The 19,471-nt window shown below is 41.9% G+C and overlaps 1 protein-coding gene across 1 annotated transcript; it reads left to right on the forward strand.

Annotated features, from left to right (window-relative positions):
• Positions 1–1,334: 1,334 nt before the first annotated feature.
• On the forward strand, positions 1,335–19,072 carry LOC119741563 (probable ATP-dependent RNA helicase DDX28). The gene is made up of 13 exons (XM_038217364.1): positions 1,335–1,408; positions 5,193–5,402; positions 5,955–6,233; positions 7,186–7,311; positions 9,046–9,246; positions 10,722–10,872; positions 11,026–11,132; positions 11,814–11,924; positions 12,776–12,872; positions 15,056–15,207; positions 16,807–16,899; positions 17,299–17,451; positions 18,245–19,072. Exons 2-13 carry the CDS (start codon positions 5,307–5,309, stop codon positions 18,347–18,349), a joined length of 1,671 nt encoding a protein of 556 aa, XP_038073292.1. The 5' UTR covers positions 1,335–1,408; positions 5,193–5,306; the 3' UTR covers positions 18,350–19,072.
• Positions 19,073–19,471: the final 399 nt, after the last annotated feature.

The raw sequence follows: 19,471 nt of genomic DNA on the forward strand, positions 1-19,471 counted from the left end.
AAACAGAGTACCAAACGAGCACATATTTATTCCCATTCATAAATACCTCAGTTTCGGTTCAAAAAAATCTTTTCTGTCCAAAAATCAAAACAAGTAAAAAACTAGACGTTGCCAACCATTTTGTTCAACAATTTTACTTCATGTTTTACGAAACACCCCTCTAATTATAATATGGAATGCCCCTCCACAACTCGTTACCTAATTATAAGGACATTGGCGTGCGCGTCGCGCGTACTGCGCGATGTCGCGCAAAACGCAGCTGGGCTGGTGTAGTGTGAATTTCGGACGATACTGATTCACTGGTAGTATTGCGCATGCATATGTTTGAAATTGTGAACGTTCAACAAATGAAACGTAAAAGGCAGCGGATTTCATGGGAGTCCAAATTTCATGTGACACTGGAAAAGTGTTTAAGACCAGCTAGCCATGTCTTTATCATCCGTTTAAGACCGGCCACGTGACGGGCTCTCGACCAATAGGAATGCGTAAACTGTCTTAGGTATTTATGAATAAGACGTAAAAATGGGCCTCTCCGACAAGCTAAAAATATTGAAAACATTGGTCATAATTTTTTTTCGCCCGGTTTTGAGCACTTCATAGCCTGGACTCCTTCCGTAACGTAGGGAGGAAATGGACCTGGCTGGGCTAGGAAGAACCCAAGTCCAAGGCTGGAGGTGAAGTGGTGTGGATGAGACAACAGGCTAGCTTCACGAGATTGACTTTGGAGTCACAGTGAGGCAAGTGACGGAGACAGCCATTTTTCCGGGTGGCCGGAGATAAGGTGAAATATACAGAGTATATCTGCCTTCACATGCGCCAATCGAGGCCCACACACGTGGACAACCACATCCGGTAACCTGTGAAATTCTCAACTTCTAGAGGGGGTACCGGGTGTTATTAATTTAACACCAGTGAGGGGTATAAAGCTCCTCTGCTGCCCCAGCTAGGTGTAGCAGGGGGTGAATCTGCATCGCCGAACCCTTTGGGTTTCATCGACTGAAGAACAATCTGAAGTCACTTCAGCCACCACATTATGCTTGGAGCCTCAACTACCAATATTGCCCAATCGAGTTACTCCGCACGAGATCATCAAGTGTTCATCGATGGGGCTATCTCGCCCTGCAATCTAGCGCACCAGGGTCAGCCACCCTCAGCTTAGCTTAGATTTCATCGATGGGGCTATCTAGCCCAGCTATCGGGGGAAAATAAATTTGATAGAAGTACAAGTAGCCTGCCGCTTTTGGACGCGATGCGTCTATATACTATGGTCGTTTCTTTAAATGTGTAGCGCCCTCAAAAGTCGAGGCGCGAATATATAACATTATTAGGCCTAATGGCGGCGCCCTTGGCCTACCATCATGACCATGGGCATGTGTTTCGTGGTTTCGTCGTGAAGATGAGCACTGCGGTAAGAAATTTTGCTCTTTCCCAGTTTTTTTATTTGAAGTTGAATAAGTAACGTTATAAGAAACTGTATCTGTTAAGTATGGTACTTGGTAGACACAAAAACAGTTCGTTTTTGCATGTTAATTGTAGATGTATCTGAGTTTGATTGCAGAATACCCCGCCACTCGAAAATACACCCCTAAAATCACTGGCTACGAGGTTGGAATCACTGCAAAAGAAACAATTCAAGTCCATTGCCAGCTACACGTAAACTGAGTGGGGGTCCATTATTTGAGAACGAAGCAACACAAAATGAATGGGAGTTGCTGAAAAAAATTCTAAGTCCAAACCAACCACCCTGTTGGCGGCTACGAGGCTACGGAGTGGGAGTCCCCTTGAATATGCTTGAGAACGAAGCAACACAAAAGGAATGGGAGTTGCTGAAAAAATTCTAAGTCCAAACCAACTACCCTGTTGGCGGCTACGCGGTCATGAAGTGGGAGTGCAATGGAGCATGACGCATAGTTCACACAAGTAGCGCTGAGAATGTTTATTGAGGTCAATCAACCGTGACCTCGTAGCCGGCTACGAGGTGGATAGATTGAGTGGCGGGGTATTCTGCAATTGTGCCTAGTACTACGTACTAGCGCTGGAGACATAACAATTAACAGCATAACCAGCATGACCAGCATGACCAGTGTCAGTGAGAGTGTGGAGAGACCCTTCCAGAACGGCCTCCCCAAATTGTCCTTTTTCACCTCTTTTATTCCACCCCAGATTCCATTCGCATACCTCATCAACAGTCATTCACGTAGCCCGACTGCATCTGGCCGTACAGTTGGTAGGCAAGCTCTGTAGTACGGCTAGCCCCACTAGTGTGGCCGCGGTATGCTGCGCTGAACCTCTGGCCACACACCGTGGTACCGCGCACTACTGAGGACGAAGTTTTCAAAAAAATTACGGTCGGTTTCTTACATATGGTTGTATTCTTTGATGTCGCATCTATCACTTCTGGGATGCTTAGGTGTAATGATGTTCAATTTTCCGAGATATTCTTGAATCTTTCTGGAGCCCATATGCACTCGTGAAACGTCTGGCGATGGCAGCCATTTTGAATGTGACAAGAGATGACCTCAAGCTGTGACGTCGCGTTTATGCAAATTGCTTGTCGAGCGAGGGCGCGAGTTGCAAATGCGACGGCTGTTTCCTGTACCATGCATTTATCGTCTGGGGGCCACGTGCACTGATCTTTATTCAGGATCCACGGCACAGGAAACAGCCGTCGCATTTGCAACTCGCGCCCTCACTGACAAGCAATTTGCATAAACGCGACGTCACAGCTTGAGGTCATCTCTTGTCACATTCAAAATGGCTGCCATCGCCAGACGTTTCACGAGTGCATATGGGCTCCAGAAAGATTCAAGAATATCTCGGAAAATTGAACATCATTACACCTAAGCATCCCAGAAGTGATACATGTAGATAGGACATCATAGAATACAACCATATGTAAGAAACCGACCGTAATTTTTTTGAAAACTTCGTCCTCAGTAGTGCGCGGTACCACGGTGTGTGGCCAGAGGTTCAGCGCAGCATACCCCGGCCACACTAGTGGGGCTCAGCCTATAGTACGGCCAGACGCCCAATGCTCCCGATCCCCTAAACATGCTAAACGCTGAACTCTGATGTAGCAATTTTGCTACCGATTTTGATCGAGATTATCTTCTCATACGGGACAGAAATTTCCAAAGTTAAGGATCCTAGTCATAAAGGAACTCGTACCTTTTCGAAAAAACGTTCTTTTATCTAAAAATCTTCATCCATCTGACCAAAAAACTACTTTCAAACATCGTCTCCCACGAATATCGTCCCGAAAATGTTCCTCCGTGCGATTTCATAATGGCGGCCGCGTTGTAATGTATGCATTATGCGGGCGCACTTGGGCAAGATTATGAATGTGTATTTAAGTTCATGACTTTTTGCCAGGCCATACAAACACGAGGTCATGAACTAAATAATGCATATTCATAATCTTGCTCAAGGATCCTTAACTTTGGAAACTTCTGTCCCGGATGAGAAGATAATCTCGATCAAAATCGGTAGCAAAATCGCTACATCAGAGTTCAGCGTTTAGGGGAGCATTGGGCGTCTGGCCGTACGACAGAGCTTGCGATAGTACTGTACGGCCAGATGCATTCGGGCTATCATTCACGTAGCCCCACTTGTAATTGTATGGCCTCGGTATTGCTGTGCTGTACATTCAGCCACACGTCTGGTTTTCTAACCTACCGAGGAGTTTAGTCCAAACACTGGTTGACGCACCCTTTTTCGGCCCTTTTTTTCACATACCACTGTAGATGGTTGTATTCTATTCTATGATTTCTCATCTTTTGCCCTCCAGGTAGATTAGGTAATCTTTCTTCAAATTTTTCGAGAAATTTAGACATCTTTCTTGAGTCCATATAGGGCCTATCCCCTATGCCAGTTTCGGACTTAACTCCTCAGTAGGTTGGGAAACCAGACGTGTGGCCGAACGTACAGGCAGCAATACCGAGGCCATTCAATTACAAGTGGGGGAAAGATTTCCATATACGAAGTTCACTCAACACCCTGTGTACAAGCCCTATGAGATTGGACTGAAAAATTCTAAGTGTTTTCTAAGAAAATGCTTGTATTTTCTCACTGCTCAAATTGACTTTGATGACATGAAATTGCAATATGGGGGCTTGTAAGGCAATACAGAAGAAAATTAGTGAACTTCTTATATGGAAATCTTTCCACAAGTGGGGCTACGTGAATGACTGCTGATGAGGTGTGTGAATGGAATCTGGGTTGGGATTACCTTGAGTAACTCCAGCTTAACAAGCTCATCAGGAATTCACATGTGAATTCCTGATGAACTTGTTAAGCTGGAGTTTTACTCAAGCTAGGGTGGGATAATAGAGGTGAAAAAAGGACAATTTGGGGAGGTCATTCTGGAAGGGTCTCTTAAGACCACACTCTCACGCCCTGGTTATGTCTCCAGCGCTACATGTGAATGAATATGAGCATGTCAGCTGGAGTTACTCAAGCTACACACCGTCCTTAGTTTTAGACTAATTTCGCACAAATTTATTTATCATTCACGAGGCCAACGATTGACTTGAAACAGACCCCAAAAATATGAAATATGAGAAATATTGATGATTTCGTGGCTTGTCCATTGAATACGTCCCGTATCACTGCTGTCATCCATGATGTTTGGTTAATTTTGTGCACGATACAATCATATGGTGGCCCTGAAAGGACATCACACATCGAGTTTTCTGCGCAGATTTCTGCGACATCGCAGAAAAAAATGTGCGACATTAGATCTTAGATTTGCGGATCCATCAGTTACGGACTACTTTACTGTATGTGAATATTAAAGTGTGTACTGTTTCATTAAATATGCAAGCTTCTTACTAAGGTAAAGGTAAAGATCCCATAGCCATTACTGGCCGTAGGGGCAGTGGGATGTTAGAGGTCCACCGTGTCTTGGGCACGGCATATGAGTGGCGGGGCCCAGTCCTCTCCTCTCGCCGTCTTACCTTCCCTGAACGAATCAGGTACCCATTTTACTGTTGGGTCGTCAGAGAGAGTTTTCCAGTTTTTGGTCCGAATGGGATTCGAACCGCCAACCTTCCACTCTGTAGCTCCAAGCTCTAACCGCTCGGCTACGAGGCCCCTCTTACTACAGTTTCCTCAACGTTCCCTGAAAAGTTGTATAAGTTGCTGTTGTGAGCAGTGCATTCCCGGAAATTGAGCTTTTAATTCTAATTTTGCAGAGAGTTATCAAAATCCAAATGTGAGACATCACTACGGCTGACTTCTTATTTCTGGTGATTGTGAATGGGTGCTGTGGTCCACCAGGCTATCCGCCACTACGATTTGTGATCACAATGCACAGGCGACAAGCAGCATGTCTTCTGACAACCCTGAGTTCACTGAGGAAAGCAGTTCATGATGTAGCTCAAAGACACAGTTGCATGCGTTGGGTAAGAATTGTATCTGACAAAAATTAAGGAAAGAATGTTGCAACCTGACGCTGCTTTTTTCTTCATATATCATCTCAATGAAGGTCAGTCATTGCAAAAATGACGATAAGACATCAATCTGGGACTGAGAAACATTTCCAATTTTGTTAGGAAATGCTTAGAAAATGTTCTTGTCTCTCTATAGACTTTGTACACAACTGCCGAAGTAGCGTCAGGTTGCATTCTTACCAAATTGGGGCCTAGGGTAGGGGCCTACTAGTAAAAAATGTTACTTTGTTGATGTACACAGTCATATATTTATCCTGTTTATAGGCCTATCTAAAGTGAAGAGGGTAAACAATTTAAAGACGAAGAAAGAAATCAATCTCTTTTTCAACTTTCAAATAATGCACCTGGTCGGTTTTGCTGTGATGGTTTACCGAAGGTAAACAGTGCAATTATTGAAATAATTTATACTCATTCAAACTCTTACTTGGCCTTAGACATAAGTTAAGAAATTAGTGCATTGTGTTGCTACAGTTATCGTGGCTATACTATTTTTTTTCATACTAGATGCAGAATTCAGCAGTTGGTCAAGCTAACGTGATCACAGTTCCCAAGAGAATCAGTGAGAAGATAGACAGCCTACGTAAAAGCAGGGGTCCCATCAAATGGCGAGGCCGCGTTTTCAACGCCCGGCCGGGGAAAGAACTGATCTCGGCTAAGAGGAAAGAGTTCAACTACTACCAGAACCAGACCTATGATAAATTCAAGCCTCCCAAACTTGCAAGCGATGGCTGGAAGCACAAGCGCTCCTGCGGGGATCATTTTACCATCCTGGCCTTCCGAGGGGTGAGTGGGTGGCATTTGGCTCTGTGGCATCTGAGCATGTATACAAAGTGTACGAAACGGTTTGGTTAGATGCATGATAACAGCCTGTGCGCGTATTGAACATACAATGCACGCGCGTGCGCGAGACTTGACGCGCGCGCCCCACATGAAACCCAATCACGGGAGACTTGACTGAAATTTAACTGGGCAATTCCACGGTTACTCACGTTACATTTTTCATGTACTTTTGAGATCCCTTGGGCTGTAATTACCTTACTGAAAAGGTTCAATAACTGTTATCCCCATGGTAGATAGAGTAGACCTAGACCTACCTAAGCACCAAAGACGACATCCAGAAAAATGTGTTATGTATGATAAACAAGACGCACAAAATCGGTTACTCACGTTACGAAAATGTAACGTGAGTAACCGTGGAATTGCCCATCTGCAGTCGCGTGCCGAGTCTTGTCTCACGCTCGCGCATTTGTATGTTCTATACGCGCACAGGCCATTATCACACCTCTTACCAGAAATTTTGGAAGACATTTATCTTTGTGTAGAGGATCCGTGGAGCAACCAAGTACATGTACTCCTCCACTGTAGTGCTATAAATGGGGCGCATATACTAGGGCTGTGCATCGGAACCGGGGACCCGACTACCCAAATACCCGACCGCTCATGTCAGGAACTGGTTCCAGATTATGGGATCGGGTAACCGTAAGCAAATTATTACATACACTTGTAGTTACTTCTCAGCCCTTGCTCAATTACCTGGTGACTTACATGTACACAAGAAAATTACAAAGTTGTGCTTTCCTAGACATTTAGTTTCCAAGTATTTCCCCTCCATTCCCGCTACTAGTAAACACCAGACCTGTATTCACTGCTCAGTGGGACTTCCATCTGGTTATTTGTTCAGTTTCCTTCATTAATTTTTTTCCTCATCCATTAATTATGATTATTTCCATTCCAGAACCCATCCCTACAAGACAGAGGCGATTCTGCTGACAAACCCACAACTTTTACTAGTTTCGACCTGAATGAGAAGCTTCTGCTTGCCCTGGGTAACATGGATATTAAATCACCTACTAAAATACAGGTAAATCGCTAGCCCTACTTGGCTGAGGATCAGTGGTTGATATTTATATAATATTGGATGGCTTTGGGGGATACAAGAATATATTTGACTTGTGCAATATTGTTATTGTGTCTTAGCAAGTGCAATATATTCTTGTATCCCCCGGAAAAAAAAGCCATCCAATATTATTATCACCGCTATAGGGCCTACTTGATCAGTCACGGTTGATGGCATACAAAGCGGTGTGGCCGCGTAATTTATATTAGGCTGACTTTATCCTCAAGAAATAAATTTCAGGACACCTGTCTTTATTTCTCAAATTTCCTCAAATTATTCTTTGCTTTCCGAAGCTATATTTCGAAGCGGCCATTGTGGTTGTTGACAACAGTGCGTGTTCACCCTGCATCTGCGTGCGGGCATGACGATATCGCATGCTGTGCTCTATTGAACAGTTGACAACTTGGACTTTCTACACGATAGATTGTGCGGGAACCAGTGAAAATGCCTGGATGACTGCAATATAAAAATAATGTGGCCCTCATCCAGTTACCTTTTACTGACATAATGTTGCAGTCATCTGGGTACTTTTTACGAAAGCATACAATACGCTGATTTCTCTTTTACCACTAGAAGCCTGATATAAATAATAATATTACCAATTCCCTCTATAACTCTGTGGTTTTTTCATTGTATAATTTGTCAGAATCTTTGAATTATACAAGGATAAATATTTCTACATATTGTCAAGCAGTCTGACCTACATGGTTGTAGGTAGCCAGAACTAACACAAGCCTTATTGCACAAATGGAAACCAATAGCAGTTCTAAATATTTTCATCGTGGATATCCATATTCAATTATTCATCTTGATGGCAAACTGAGTAATAAATCGAAATGAAGAACTTGGTATGCTCTATCTAATGCATTTGGAAACTTATGAACCCTAACCCTGCCAGATGCAACGCAGTGCAACAGAGTAAAAGTCTGTGGGACCTTGCTGCATTGGGCCGTCAACACCGGTGCATAAACTGCTAGTTCTGAGACAGTGGGAGTACTGTCATATCGTGTTGCAGTTGGCAACCACAGACTGCGAGGCAGTTTTGCCAGAGGAATTTGTCTCATTTGATCTTGTTACAACTGGGCAGGCTCACTGATCTCTACATAAAGACTGGATAGCGGATATCCATACACCAGTCACACAGTAGACTTTGCATATTTACCAATTCACCCCCGGTCTCATGAAGATGGCCGCGTATTTCACGAACGTTCTACGCGTATAGCGCACGCTGTATCAGGAGTTGACGCGCATTTTGGTCACGTACACGTATTATGATGTTGTAAAAAGGACACATTTCCGAAGTGATTATTATTTCCAAAACACCGAAAACGTGAACTGCGGCATTAAAAAAAAGTAAACCACGACGTTAGAAAAATAGTAAACCTTGGTCAGTGGTGGTGGTCAAATATAAGTTGAGTGAACCGCGATGTTACAAAAGAAATCATGCTGTCTATAAAGACAGCAGCTTGTCCTTTGTAGATCACCAGCCGGTCTCACCGGTCTCACCAATATGGCGTCAAATTCATTCATTGTGCGGCTCTTTATCCGCTATCCAGTCTTTATATAGAGATCAATGGGTAGGCTTCTCACTTTGTCAAGAGATTTTTGTTTTTGTATTTTGAGAATTTTTTTTTTACTAAATTTCTCTGAGGGAAACATGATCTTAAGCCTCATTTTGTGGGATCTTGTCTCATTTAGTCAGCCGCTATCCCATCCATCCTGAAGGGCAGGAACGTCCTGTGTGCCGCAGAGACTGGGAGTGGCAAGACTCTCGCCTACCTCCTGCCCGTCCTACATATGTTGCTATGGGAGACAGCCACTCACGGCCGAGCTACCCAAGCGGGTCGGCCGAGGTGTTTGGTGCTGGTGCCAGGCTGGGAACTGGCTCAACAAATCAAGGTTTGGACTGTTTCTTCAATGTATTTCAATGCCTCTGTGACTTTACTTAAGGCCAGTCCATTCTTCACGCAGGCACACATTACAGTAAACTCCGGCTAAACCGACTTGTATAAACCGTCATATCGCTTAAATTGGCCGTCTGATGAAAGTCCCGATTGTCTCTAATGCATTTCCATTGACATTTTCATTTCTAAGTCGGCCTTTGTAAGCCGCCATTTTGTCGGCGTGTTACTTTCAGTCCCATTTCCTCAAAACCACAAAAATTCCTCTGTACAAGTCGGCATCGTGCTCTGCGGTTTGCAAGAAGTGTCGAGTGAAAAGTCCCACACACTGCCAACTGACATCTGTTTATCAATGGCACGGCCCGTGATTGATGCATCGGCCAGCACGTGCACACTAATCGCACGTGTACACTGTTTCATGCACAGTCTGTACATTGTGTGCATCGTTCGCTTACACGTGCGCGATCAAAAAGGGGTTTTCCTGATAGCACATCAATACCAGTACCCCCTCTCGACTGCACGCATGCGCTCTGATCACTTTGGGGGTCCCCTTATTGTACCAGAACCATGCACACATTTAATTCGTGACTGTACGTACGTGCACAATGTACACTACATGTACATGTACATGGACGTACAGTATGCAAGCGATCTGTATATCGTACCACTGTTGTTAACGCTAGCCGGCCGCGCCGTCCTTGCTTTGTACGTACGTACATGTACATGCATGACTTTACTGTGATCAATACCACAGCCTGTTTGTGATGATAAACATTGAAGATATATTTGCTGGAATCAACCATGGATGTAGAAATAAACCAGGGTAAATCAAAGCCTTTGAATTTTAGCCATGAATCTGGTTTACATGATCCAGATACAGATACGCATAGGCCATTAATTCAATCTATTTTTTTCACTCCGTGATTCAATTTGTGTATTTGTGTAAGTTGGCAAAATGACGACTTGCAGCAGAAGCCGACTTTGGCGTAAGTCGTCACAAATTCTCTGGTCCCGAGAGTGCCGTCTTAGCCGGAGTTTACTGTATGTGAAGCGAACTTGAATTATGTGAAGCGTCCCTGTTTGCCTCGGGTACGAAGTTGCCCATAGACAATTCATGCCGATGATCCATGTGCAGTTTACTAGAAATTTGAGTTATGATGATGGTTATTATGCCAGTTTGTCTTCAGGACAACCTAATAGACTGAAGCTGCCTTTCCGTATTCACATTTTCAGTTCCTTTTGTGTCCATTGCTTCTTAAGCCCTATTCTAATAGGTAGGACTAACCGAGCAACAGACACAAAGTTGACCGATTGGTGGCTTTATAATGATCCTTTTGGAAAGAAAAGGAGTGTCTTTTTCTTACAGTAACGCTCCAAACACCTTCTCTAAGCTACATTCAATGCAAAAAGACTGACATCTACAATATTTATAATTTCTTATTTTTCTTAGTAAGTTGTTTTTATTAATTGTAGTTTGTTGCAGCATCATTGTTGAAAGAGACAAGTTTGGTGGCCAGATATCTCGACGGTAGCAAATCTCCCAAGTCCCTCCGCCATACCTTTCTCACCCCAGCAGATGTCGTCATAAGCACGCCTGGTCCTGTCCTGAATTGCCTCAGACAAAGTGAGCAGAACATTTTTATTGCAGTCTTTTTGCATTACTACGAGCCCATTCTGATGTTTTATTTGAACAGCGTCTGCAGTGACAGAAAATAGAAATTCACACCCGAAGTTTTTTGTCAAATTTCATACTTTTTTCTGTATTTTCCTTCTGCAGAATTTATGACTTTGGAAAGTGCAACCCACATAGTGGTTGATGAATGTGATACCATGTTGGACGACAGTTTCTGCAATACTTTGCTCAACATTCTGCAGAGAATGCATGTGAGTTGCTGGATTCGTGCACAGCTTTTTCTTTCCAAACGTTTTTAGAAATTGTCACTGTATTGTAGATTCTTTAAAACCCTAACTCCATAGGCTTTTTACTACGATGTAGCCTCAATCCTGCAAAATCCTCCATTATCTTTTGAATATGGTCCATGGAGGAGTGACCACTGCCTGAATCCTGCAAAATCCTGTGGCAGTGACTGTCAATATGTTGAGGCTTGGCCAGTGACATTCTGGAGCAGTACAGAGGATTTCAAGCATAATCCAGGCCTATATTTATACATGGCTGAGCAAAAACAGCACAAGGTCCGGCCCAAGACCTTGACAAAGTGCATCCTACGAAATCAGTAACGCACTTTTGCCATTTTAACTGAATCCTCCAAATTCAACCACTTTGGCAAAGAGGATTTTGAAGGATTCAGGGTGGATAGTATTATAGTTGCACACTTTATGGATGTTTGTGTAAATCAGAAAGGACTGCAAGGTTGGCAACACTGAGATCTCAAAATTCAATATTCATCACAAGTGTTGAGCCAGTCCATTAGTTTAACTTTCAGAGGTTTGGAAATTTATCTTTGTAACCATTACTGTCTTTGCTACCACAAATGTCAAACATTATCCTTTGACAGCAAAATGTCATTTTTATAAAACCTAACTTTCAATTGACCAATTTCCTAGATAAGCACCAGATCCCAGTCACAGACGAAACCATTTGAGGAGACCCAGCTGATCCTCGCTGGTGCCACCATGCCAAAACAAGCAGCTGAAACTCTCAAGGACATCCTGCCTGTGAGTATCTGGGAATAAAGCTCTTTCACACTACCCATAAGGGGCGTAGCAAACTGGGGGGTGTGGGGGGGGGGGGGGAGGTTTCACCCTCCCCCCCCCCATTAATTGCCCTCAGTCGGCATGTAGGGCCTCAGTTGGCATTTAGGGCCTCAGTCGGCATTTAGGGCCCCCAAATTAAACACAGAAGATGGCTTTAAGAGCAAAACACTTCTTAGTAATCGTTTATTGAGTTGTACATTGACCCAAGTTGATACTAAGTTCTGGTAGACTTGAGAATTATTAGTGACCATTCAGGTCACCGAGTTTAAAGTTGCCACAGAACAGTAATAAATCGTCTGCTCACAGTTGACCCGCGTTAATTTTAAACTAAGGCGAACGTGTGAAAAGGGCCTTAAATTAGGAGTGTACTTGGGACAGCGTACACTCGCATACTTGTGTGCATGTTAAACTTAAGCCTTCCATGCAATGTCTAGAACTTTAGGAAAGGCACATGCAAATTCTTGCTGATTTAAGATACACTTGATGCTTGCAGTAATGGTGTAAAGCATCACGAAAATGAGGGAAATGGGGAAACAGTTCATGACACTCTTTGCTTTTGTCAACTTTCCATGCAACCCACGTTTGTGGAATTTGTGCTGGTGTGTTGGGAGCAAATGCGTAAGTACTCTAGCATTTCTGAGCATAAACTGATGTGAATTTGGAGACAAAACTAGTCTACATATACTTTGTACAGACAAAAGTTTAACATCCTCCCCCTTGTTCCCATTACATTTCATTTCATTTATTTTTTTCATCTGAGTGGAGCTTTGCAGTTGAAATATGTGACATAAACTTGGTATGCTCTTCTTCAGGAGAAAGCATTGGAGATCGTAGCCACCACACACTTGCATCGGATCATGCCACATGTCAGCCAAAAGTTTCTACGTTTACACTCCCAGGACAAAGCTGGTAATGATGAAGCTAAAAATTGTAGTAACCTTCACGTTGTTATTGTTTTTCAAAGTCAAACTATCATGAATACCTATCAGTCGGGTCCACTAGTCTTTTTCCTGACCTGATGATCACCTCGATAAAAGGTTAATATGTAACTGTCACAGAATAGATCATGACTCAGCAATGCCCTGCCCTAGTCTGACTGCATACTGAATCACAGATACTGGCATTACACCTGACAATTAAAAACTCTCAATTTTCAGGACTAATAACAAGTATGACAGGTATTTTATTAAGGGACTAAATGTGTGTTCCGGAGGTATTATAACACACTGTTTAAAACCAGTGTGAGTCTGGATGGGTAATTATCACCCATCCAGACTCCCACCGGTCTTAAACAGAGTGTTTAATACCGATGGAACACATGTTTATTCCCATTCATAAATACCTTTTTGGTCAAAATACCAAATCTTTTCGGTCCAAAAATCAAAACAAGTCAAAAACTAGACGTTGTTAACCATTTTGTTCAACAATTTTACTTCATGTTTTACGAAACACCCCTCTGACTATAATATGGAATGCCCCTCCACAATTGCGTGCGCTTCACGTATTCCACCTCCATGGTCCCACGTACTGCGCGATGTCGCGCAAAAGGCAGCTGGGCTGTTGTAGTGAGAATTTCGGACCATGAAATACTGATTCACTTGTAGTACATTGCGCATGCATACGCGAGGAATGTGAACGTTCAACCAATGAAACGTTAAAAGGCACCGGATTTCATGGGAGTCCAAATTTCATGTGACACTGGAAAAGTGTTTAAGACCAGCCAGCCATGTCTTAATCATCCGTTTAAGACTGGCCACGTGACAGGCTCTCGACCAATTAGAATGCGTAAACTGTCTTAGGTATTTATGAATGTTAAATAAAACCATTTTACTCTTGGAAATAGTGGAGCTATTGAAAAATTGATTTCGGAGAACCCCAGACGTTTTTAGAAACATGCAGGTTCCTGCCTGATTTCGTCAAGTGACGGTGGCACCCACATGACCAAAGATTTTTGGAATGGTCAAAATCTTTTGGTCTGGGAACCAGACTTCGCAGTCCACAAAAACTGCTTGTTTCAATAACATTGAATCCTATGGCACAGGCTTCCACATTAAAACATTTGAAGGCTCCTTGACATGATTTGTTAACACTGACACATTTTGTGCAACTATCCATTCCTCTGAACTGTATGAAAATAATAAGACACCACGTGTCGGATTTCAAGCGCACCTTTTCAACAGAAGATATGTTCTATGGTGTTCCTAACAACTGAGGAAATTGTTGCTGTGATGTCACATGAGGTACACTTTGATAAAACAGCTGTGCTTAGAGTCGTGTTCTATTCGTCAACAATAAAACACCAAAAGTGGAGAACTGACCATGGCAGGACCACCAAAATTCTGGCAGCTCTTGGTACTGAAGCAGCTGGTAACACAGAAGCCAATGTGTTAGATATAATATTACGATTTTGCTCATGAATTTGAAATTTCCATTCACATAAAAACCAAAGAAAGGTATAGAGATACCTCTAATATGGCACTATGAAGATTGAAAATAAAGCATAGTTTAACCCTAACCCCCTAGTAGTTCCTCAGAAGTACCCTGCTAAATCCAACAAAGTCCAACCGCAGTTTCCTGTTCAATCCACTGTGCCTTATTTTCAGTTGTCTGCTGAATCCTACAGAGTTCAACTTGGCATTATAATGTGGTTCAGTTGCCTGCTGAATCCAACATTTTGCATCAGGAATGAACACAAGGGGTTTACTGCTCAATCCAACAGTCTCCATCGGGTATGTGACATAGTTGGATCCTGTTGGATGCATTTCAAGGAATAGGATTGCATAAAGCATGGGCCCTAAAGTCATTTCACTTTCTTTCCAAGACAAGAAATCAATGTTACCAAAATGTTATAAGTTAAGAATGCTTTTGTTGCTCTGATGCAATGAAATGTGAAATGAGGAAAGAAAAAGAATCCAAAGGTATCCTCTGCCCAGATCCACAAGAAAGATCTTGAAATTGTCCAAAGGGCAAAACAAAAAGGAGTTTCATTTAATGTCTCAAAGTCATCTAAGTGCGGAGATAGCTATTTGGAACCCTTAAAGTTTTGCACATTCTACATAATATGCTTGTTTTCTCTCATTCATTGCTTTCAGCCAAAATCCTCGAAATTGTGACTAAAGATTCCAGGCAGAGCATTCCTGTCATGATGTTTTGCAATGAAGTGTCCACGTGTAACTGGCTAGCTCTGTTTCTCGAGGAGAGTAACATCAGCGTACTGAGGTTAAATGGAGACATGGACCCAGAGGTAAATAACTATAGGCTCCTTGCACTTACGGTAGATGGCGCTTTTTTACCACTTCTGGAGCCCGTTGGACAGGGCACACCACTTGCGCGTACTGGTCCATGCGCATATGGCGCAAAGTACGCACGACTAAGTTTATTGACTTTATTCTGAATGTGCACAAAGCCATGGCATCTTCACATGAGCATTAAGTGGTGTCTTCAAACATTCCAAAGTTCATCCCAATGGCCGCCCCCATCGCTCTCCATTATGTAGACTGGATATTGGATTGGTTGCAACCCCCCACCTCCTTCCAGCTGCTGAATAATGTTATAATAAATAAATAATAATTATATAGTCCTTTCCATTGTATGAACAATGTCAAAGCGCTGCACAATTATTACCCCGTTCATCAGGCCATGGGACCACGTGGCAGCCAATATCAGCGCTCAATAGGTCCTCGACCATTGCTGGTACCCATTTATACTCCTGGGTGAAGAGAGGCAATTATAGTAAAGTGTCTTGCCCAAGGGCACAAACACTATGTTCCTGGCTGGTTTCGAACCCACGCTCCTTCGTACATGAGTCAAACACCGTAACCACTGGACCATGTCATTACGATGCTACATTGTACTACATCGGCTTAGGTTATCTTTGAGGCGCTCTCTTCCTCGCTTAAATTCAGCTATCCACCTTTTAACCATTGCAAAGGACGGGGCATTATCTTTCAAGGTTGACACCATGTCCTTATGGAAAGCCATTAGAGTTAGCCATTTCAACTGCAGGTATTTGATGGTATCACAGCAGCTGATTTTGTCCATTTTTGTCAACATTATCTACCTACTCACTTTGTGAGTCCCTCTCGTAATTACCACCAATTAGTCCGTATTTCATAAAACCTAAATTCACGCTACACTGGCATTAGCTGGGGAGTAACCTGTGATGGACCAGCATCCCATCCGGGGGGAATAGAAATATTCTCAGTTGTTTCATGCTACTCGGAGATGAAACTTTTCCGATTTTAATCGGAAATCTGACTTTTTGAACTTTCTAAAGAAATATCCAATTTTCTTACGATGTGTCCCACAAAATATTATTTTGTAACGATTTTTTCACAAAATGTAATTTTATTTCAATCATAATTTCGAAGAAAAGTCGATGAAAAGTCGATGGAAATGGCACGTTAAAAAAAAATCGTCGCGAACGTAGTTTTAATCTCTTTCACCAGTCGTTATTGGAGTGTTTCCTTGTTGATGACTCCATTACTGTAACCGAAATTCAGGCGTTTTATGCAATGAAAACACTGACCTTTTTTTTTCATCATAAAATTTTGTTTGAATCGAAAATAAAGCAGGAGTTGGTTTCTGGAAATTGGGCATGAAGTGTATTGTACATGCATGTACATGTGTGTAATTGCAGCGCGGCCCACATTTCGGACACATATTTTTGTTTGGCCTTTTTTCCGATTTTTTTGCCATATGCCAGTTTCATCTCTGGTTACTGAACCGGAGATAAACACCGGCCTGATGGGCCACATTGGCCCGTGACAGACTTTACTCTGGAATCAACGTTGGTTTGGAAGTATGAACAGAATTTAATTCTTTCCTTTTTTGTTTTTCTAAGAAACGCAAAGGAGTAATGCGATCGTTTCAGAAGGGAGTCAGCAATGTATTAGTATCCACAGACATCGGCTCAAGGGGGATGGACACAATTCAGGTAAAGACAATTTTATTTTATTAGTTGATATTTTTGGTCAACAAATATTCTTTTGAATTCAAAGGATATATGCACAGCCTGTAAGATATCACTTTAGCACGCACGGCTGTAACCAACTTTAAAGTAAATAACACCATCAGAATAATTCAGAATGTTTTTGTACATATAAACTGGTTTAAAATCCCAATCCCCAAAACCTATTATGTTCAAGCATACAATTTTTCATATATCAATAGGATTTCCAATTCTCCTTTCATTTCCTATTGTTTCCTCCATTTTCAGCAAACATTATACTTTTAGGGTTGTGCAGGACAGTTTTTCCTATGTTTTCATGTAATGAGGGTCAGATGTCATGTTTTAATTTAAGAAAATCTTATTTACGTTTACTATCGGCATAAGGTGCGGCATGTAGTGAATTTTGACTTCCCACGCTTCATGTCGGACTACATACATCGAGTTGGGCGGGTGGGACGAGTTGGCGGTAGTAGCGGTGATCACGTGACCAGCTTTGTGGTGCACAAGTGGGATGTGGACCTGGTGCGAAAGATTGAGGTAGTTTTTTGTTTACTGTTTCTACTCTCATTTTTGAATGTGTTTGTTTTGTTATTCAAACAAAGTCCATTTTTAATGGGCCCTGAAATGTAATTTCTTTTAATGCAAGCCTTGAAAATGCACCTTTGTGGCCCTTTAACCTTATTTTCAATTTACCTTTTGCCATTTTCAAGGGTATTTTGGTGCCTTTTTGGTTTTTATGCTAATGAAAATTTCATTCATGAGCAAAATATTCATGAGCAAAAGTGTGATGTCGTATCGGGCAGAAACCTCAATGTTGCAATTGATTTATTTACAAAAAGTTAACACAATTTTGGATATTTTGCTGTCGTAAACTTTCTTTTCATTAGTGTTAGTTCATGGCAGTAAGCCAATGAGCAAACTTTTCTCAAATGTTTTCAGTGAGCAACTTTTGGAGTTCACTGTTCCAACAGAAAAACACCTAATATGAACAGTGTCTCCCTGAAACGACATCACGACAACAGCGCCCTCAGTTGTCTGGAAAAGCATGGAAAATTGTTAAATGTTTAAAGAAGTGCACTTCTCAACAAAATTATCCAAAAAGGAATATCAATTTAGTTTTCATACACTTAAGAGGATTAGAAAGTAGCACAAAATATGTTCTTACAAAATATTCAATTCATGAGCCCTTTAACATAGAGAATGAGTTTACTCCCTAGGGGTGGAAAGGCTAAAAGGAGAGCTAACGGAACACACCCAAAATACAACACATAAAAACAGAACAAACCAATTGTTAGCCTTTTTAATCAGATCCTGTCTTTTCGTATTCCAGAGAGCTGTGAGAGTCCGGGATGCCCTGCCAAAAGTGAATGCCAACATCAAGAACAAGCTGGTACAGAGACTAGTAGAGCAAGATGACAGTGGCATCTTCCTCTGATAAACTAAACATCCAATAAACTCTTCATTGTTTGCGTCTGACTTCCAAACCTGTGAGATGATGCTGTCAACAAGTTCTGGAATGATGTGAAATCGGCCTCAGTGCAGCAGTGATTGGAAGTTGCTAGGATTGTGATTGAATGAATGACCGTAGAAGTGGACCCTATTTCTCAATGCTGGTACATCATAAATATCGTCTTAACTCAATATTTGGAGATCTAACTTTGATTTGAGCAAAGACTTTTGCTTAATAATTAAAAAAAGGGATCTAGACTACATACGATGTAACCTGAGCAGCATCATAATTGGGTTTAGCATGATAGGTGTGTTTTGCGATTTAATATTTTGTCAATATTTGTGTATTATGTCCACAAAAATTAGGTATTTTTCAGTGCATTGGCACGGAAATAAAGCATTTAGTTTGTATTGAAATTATTAGGAAAAGCATACATCCAAGCGTCCATTTCAAAAGACTTTTGCTGTTGTGTATCTGTTCTACAACCTTAAACTTGCCAAAACAAAAGTGGCTAAACGTTTGCAAAAACACCTACTAATAAATCAATAACCATCCCGAAAGTATAGAATATGTGTGAATTCTTACTCTTAAAATATTTTCTCCAAAAAGTTTACCATATCTGCATTTTGCAAAAGCTCTGTGTTTTATTTTTTTTAATCTGTGAATATATAATTCTCAGTGAATATGTACTTTTTGTTCATGTGTAAATTATTGTGCATGTTTCTGTTTAATTTTACCCTAGCGCAAAATTGGGATTTTTAAAATGTTCCCAGTATTTTTGTGGGCAACTTAGGAAGTTTGATGCCAGTGGTCAGGTGGTTTGGTGTGCCAATGGGGGATCTACTGGGGTGGGGTAAGGCGGTCTAACCTCCCCTTAGCACGCAACAAAATAATAAGAAAACATAGCACATGCCTGATACCCATCTTCCTTTGAACGCTATATTTAGATATGCCTAAGCGAATAACTTTTAGAATAAGAATAAGTGATATTTTCTTGATTATTCTCTTGTACTATACACGTCCCTATTCCTCGGCGCTCCCCGCTGTGCCAAAAAAAAAAAATTCCCCCAAGCCAGATCATTTAGGGTCACTTGCTTTCGCCAAAGC

The sequence above is a fragment of the Patiria miniata genome, unplaced genomic scaffold, assembly GCF_015706575.1.
Source record: "Patiria miniata isolate m_02_andy unplaced genomic scaffold, ASM1570657v1 HiC_scaffold_5, whole genome shotgun sequence".
NCBI lineage: Eukaryota > Metazoa > Echinodermata > Asteroidea > Valvatida > Asterinidae > Patiria > Patiria miniata.

What these genes read in the sequence shown, in the direction of transcription:
- LOC119741563 (XM_038217364.1), top strand. Translation starts at nt 5,307, where the DNA reads ATGCACAGGCGACAAGCAGCATGTCTTCTGACAACCCTGAGTTCACTG. An exon ending in CCATCCTGGCCTTCCGAGGG is followed by an intron (nt 6,234 to 7,185) that starts GTGAGTGGGTGG and finishes TTTCCATTCCAG; the next exon opens with AACCCATCCCTACAAGACAG. An exon ending in ACCTGGTGCGAAAGATTGAG is followed by an intron (nt 17,452 to 18,244) that starts GTAGTTTTTTGT and finishes TTCGTATTCCAG; the next exon opens with AGAGCTGTGAGAGTCCGGGA.